The 1773-nt window shown below is 42.2% G+C and overlaps 1 protein-coding gene across 1 annotated transcript in view; it reads right to left on the bottom strand.

Moving 5' to 3' along the window:
* lekr1 (Leucine-, glutamate- and lysine-rich protein 1) overlaps positions 1-1773 on the bottom strand; it is a 43872-nt gene that overhangs the window by 12640 nt on the left and 29459 nt on the right. The window contains exon 5 of the mRNA XM_014012790.1: positions 774-851. Coding sequence (XP_013868244.1) covers positions 774-851 — 78 coding nt within the window. The remainder of the gene's footprint in view (positions 1-773; positions 852-1773) is intronic.

Genomic DNA, 1773 nt, shown 5'->3' with positions numbered 1-1773 from the left:
TATATATATATATATATTTACCCCTTTAAAACGTTTTTCAGTTTCTTCAAAACTCAAAGATGTTTGATCAGATGTATAGTGTCTTTTGGCACCTCTGGTCAAGACCATTTGGCAAATTGTTGTCTTCTCACTTTGAACCTCTCACGCCTTCTGAAACAGCATCCACCCCCAGTGCTATTATAGGTTGAGCTGTATAGGAGCCAGAGGGTTAGATCAGAGCCTGCTGTGTGGGAAGGGAAATAAATTGACAGTGTAATTGAACACACCAGGCTGCCAGTGGCTCGACAGGAGAATACCAGTAAAAACCATGTGAAAAAAATAAATAAAAACACACACCCTGCATAAAACGCTCACATGGGAAGAAGAGAGGACAGGCACRTATATCTATATGTGCCTGTGGGCGTACCCATGGGTGTGTGTGTGTGACACGTGTCTGCCTGTATATTGGCGGGACGCACTCCAATCAAAGCGCCACTGCATTTTCACAGAATGTGCGTGCCTCTGAGCGCTGATGAGTGTGTGTGAGAAACATGACTCCACGCCAGCTAAGAAGTACTTCCATCTGTTGCACCAACCTCACACGAGCATCTGCGGTGTCACTGGCACTTTGCAGAGCCTTAGATCTCCTCAACTTATCAAAGAGATGTGAACGTACCCACCTCTCTGGAAGAATCAGGCGAACTGGAAGAGGATAATTACTGGGATTGGGTAAAGGGATTGTGTTTAAAGAGTTATGTGTATTGGGGAAAGAGGAAGACGAGAGGTCAGTACACCTGAGTAGTTTCTCTCTGCGCGTCCTCGCAGCGTCTTCCTGTTGAGACAGCTGCTCGTCCCACCGTCTCTTCTGCTCCCTGCAGACACAAACCAGCACGGTTTCTCAATTTTCAACTTGTGTTGAGTTGGGAAATTTATAACTCAGATAGACAGATTAAAAGTAAGTTCATATTTTCCTCCTCCTGTGAGTTGTAAATTATATTTGCTGAATTCATCCCTTTTTTTTTTACTCAGGCAGAAGGAAATTTATTTTGTACAAATCTCAAGTGTCACAGAGGAAGATTCCACGTTCATACATCTGGTATCCTGACTACTCCTACGCTTGAATCTTCTTGTGGAAGAAGCCAGGGTTTACAACGGATCCTTCCTGAGGGATCAGCAGAAGTTCAAGAAAGCTTCCTGTGAATCATTGCTTTTAATTTTTTTTAATAACTGCACTGAACTGCTTCAATGCAAGACTTTAAGTGTGTTTTTGAGATAACCTTTTCCACTATGTGCAGCTGCTGTCTTGTTCTTGAGATGCTACACTGGATATCACTTTTAATTCTTATTCTACACGTATGCACCCCACTGACCCTGTCATGCTTCTTCTCAACCTCGTTCCTTCTACAGCAGCACAACCACTTGTGTGTGTAATTACGTCGGGGGCTGTCTAGTCTTGCGACCCTGTGACTGCACGCTCTGAGGATACAGACTGAGAGGGTCTTGCATGTCTGAGCTCACAGGCAGACAGTCTGTTTTCACTTCCAATCTCACTGATTTGTCTGAAAACTATGTGAAGTAAGCCACTAAACACTAGGAGTGGGGGTATCGAAGTATGGATACTATCGATACCAAGATTAGTATTTAAAGAGTAACTTACCCCCAAATTAACTTTTTTTAGCTGATAAACTGTCTAGAATGTGTTTAAAATGTTATATAGTACTGTTTCTGTGCTAATTTTGATATTTTTGTGCATATTTGTTCAAATCTGTAATATTTAGTCTAAAAACGTGTTTT

Source organism: Austrofundulus limnaeus, unplaced genomic scaffold (genome assembly GCF_001266775.1).
Source record: "Austrofundulus limnaeus strain Quisiro unplaced genomic scaffold, Austrofundulus_limnaeus-1.0 Scaffold95, whole genome shotgun sequence".
NCBI classification, from domain to species: Eukaryota; Metazoa; Chordata; class Actinopteri; order Cyprinodontiformes; family Rivulidae; genus Austrofundulus; species Austrofundulus limnaeus.
The sequence above is the reverse complement of the archived record's forward strand: the minus strand, read 5'-3'. Positions and strand labels throughout refer to the sequence as shown.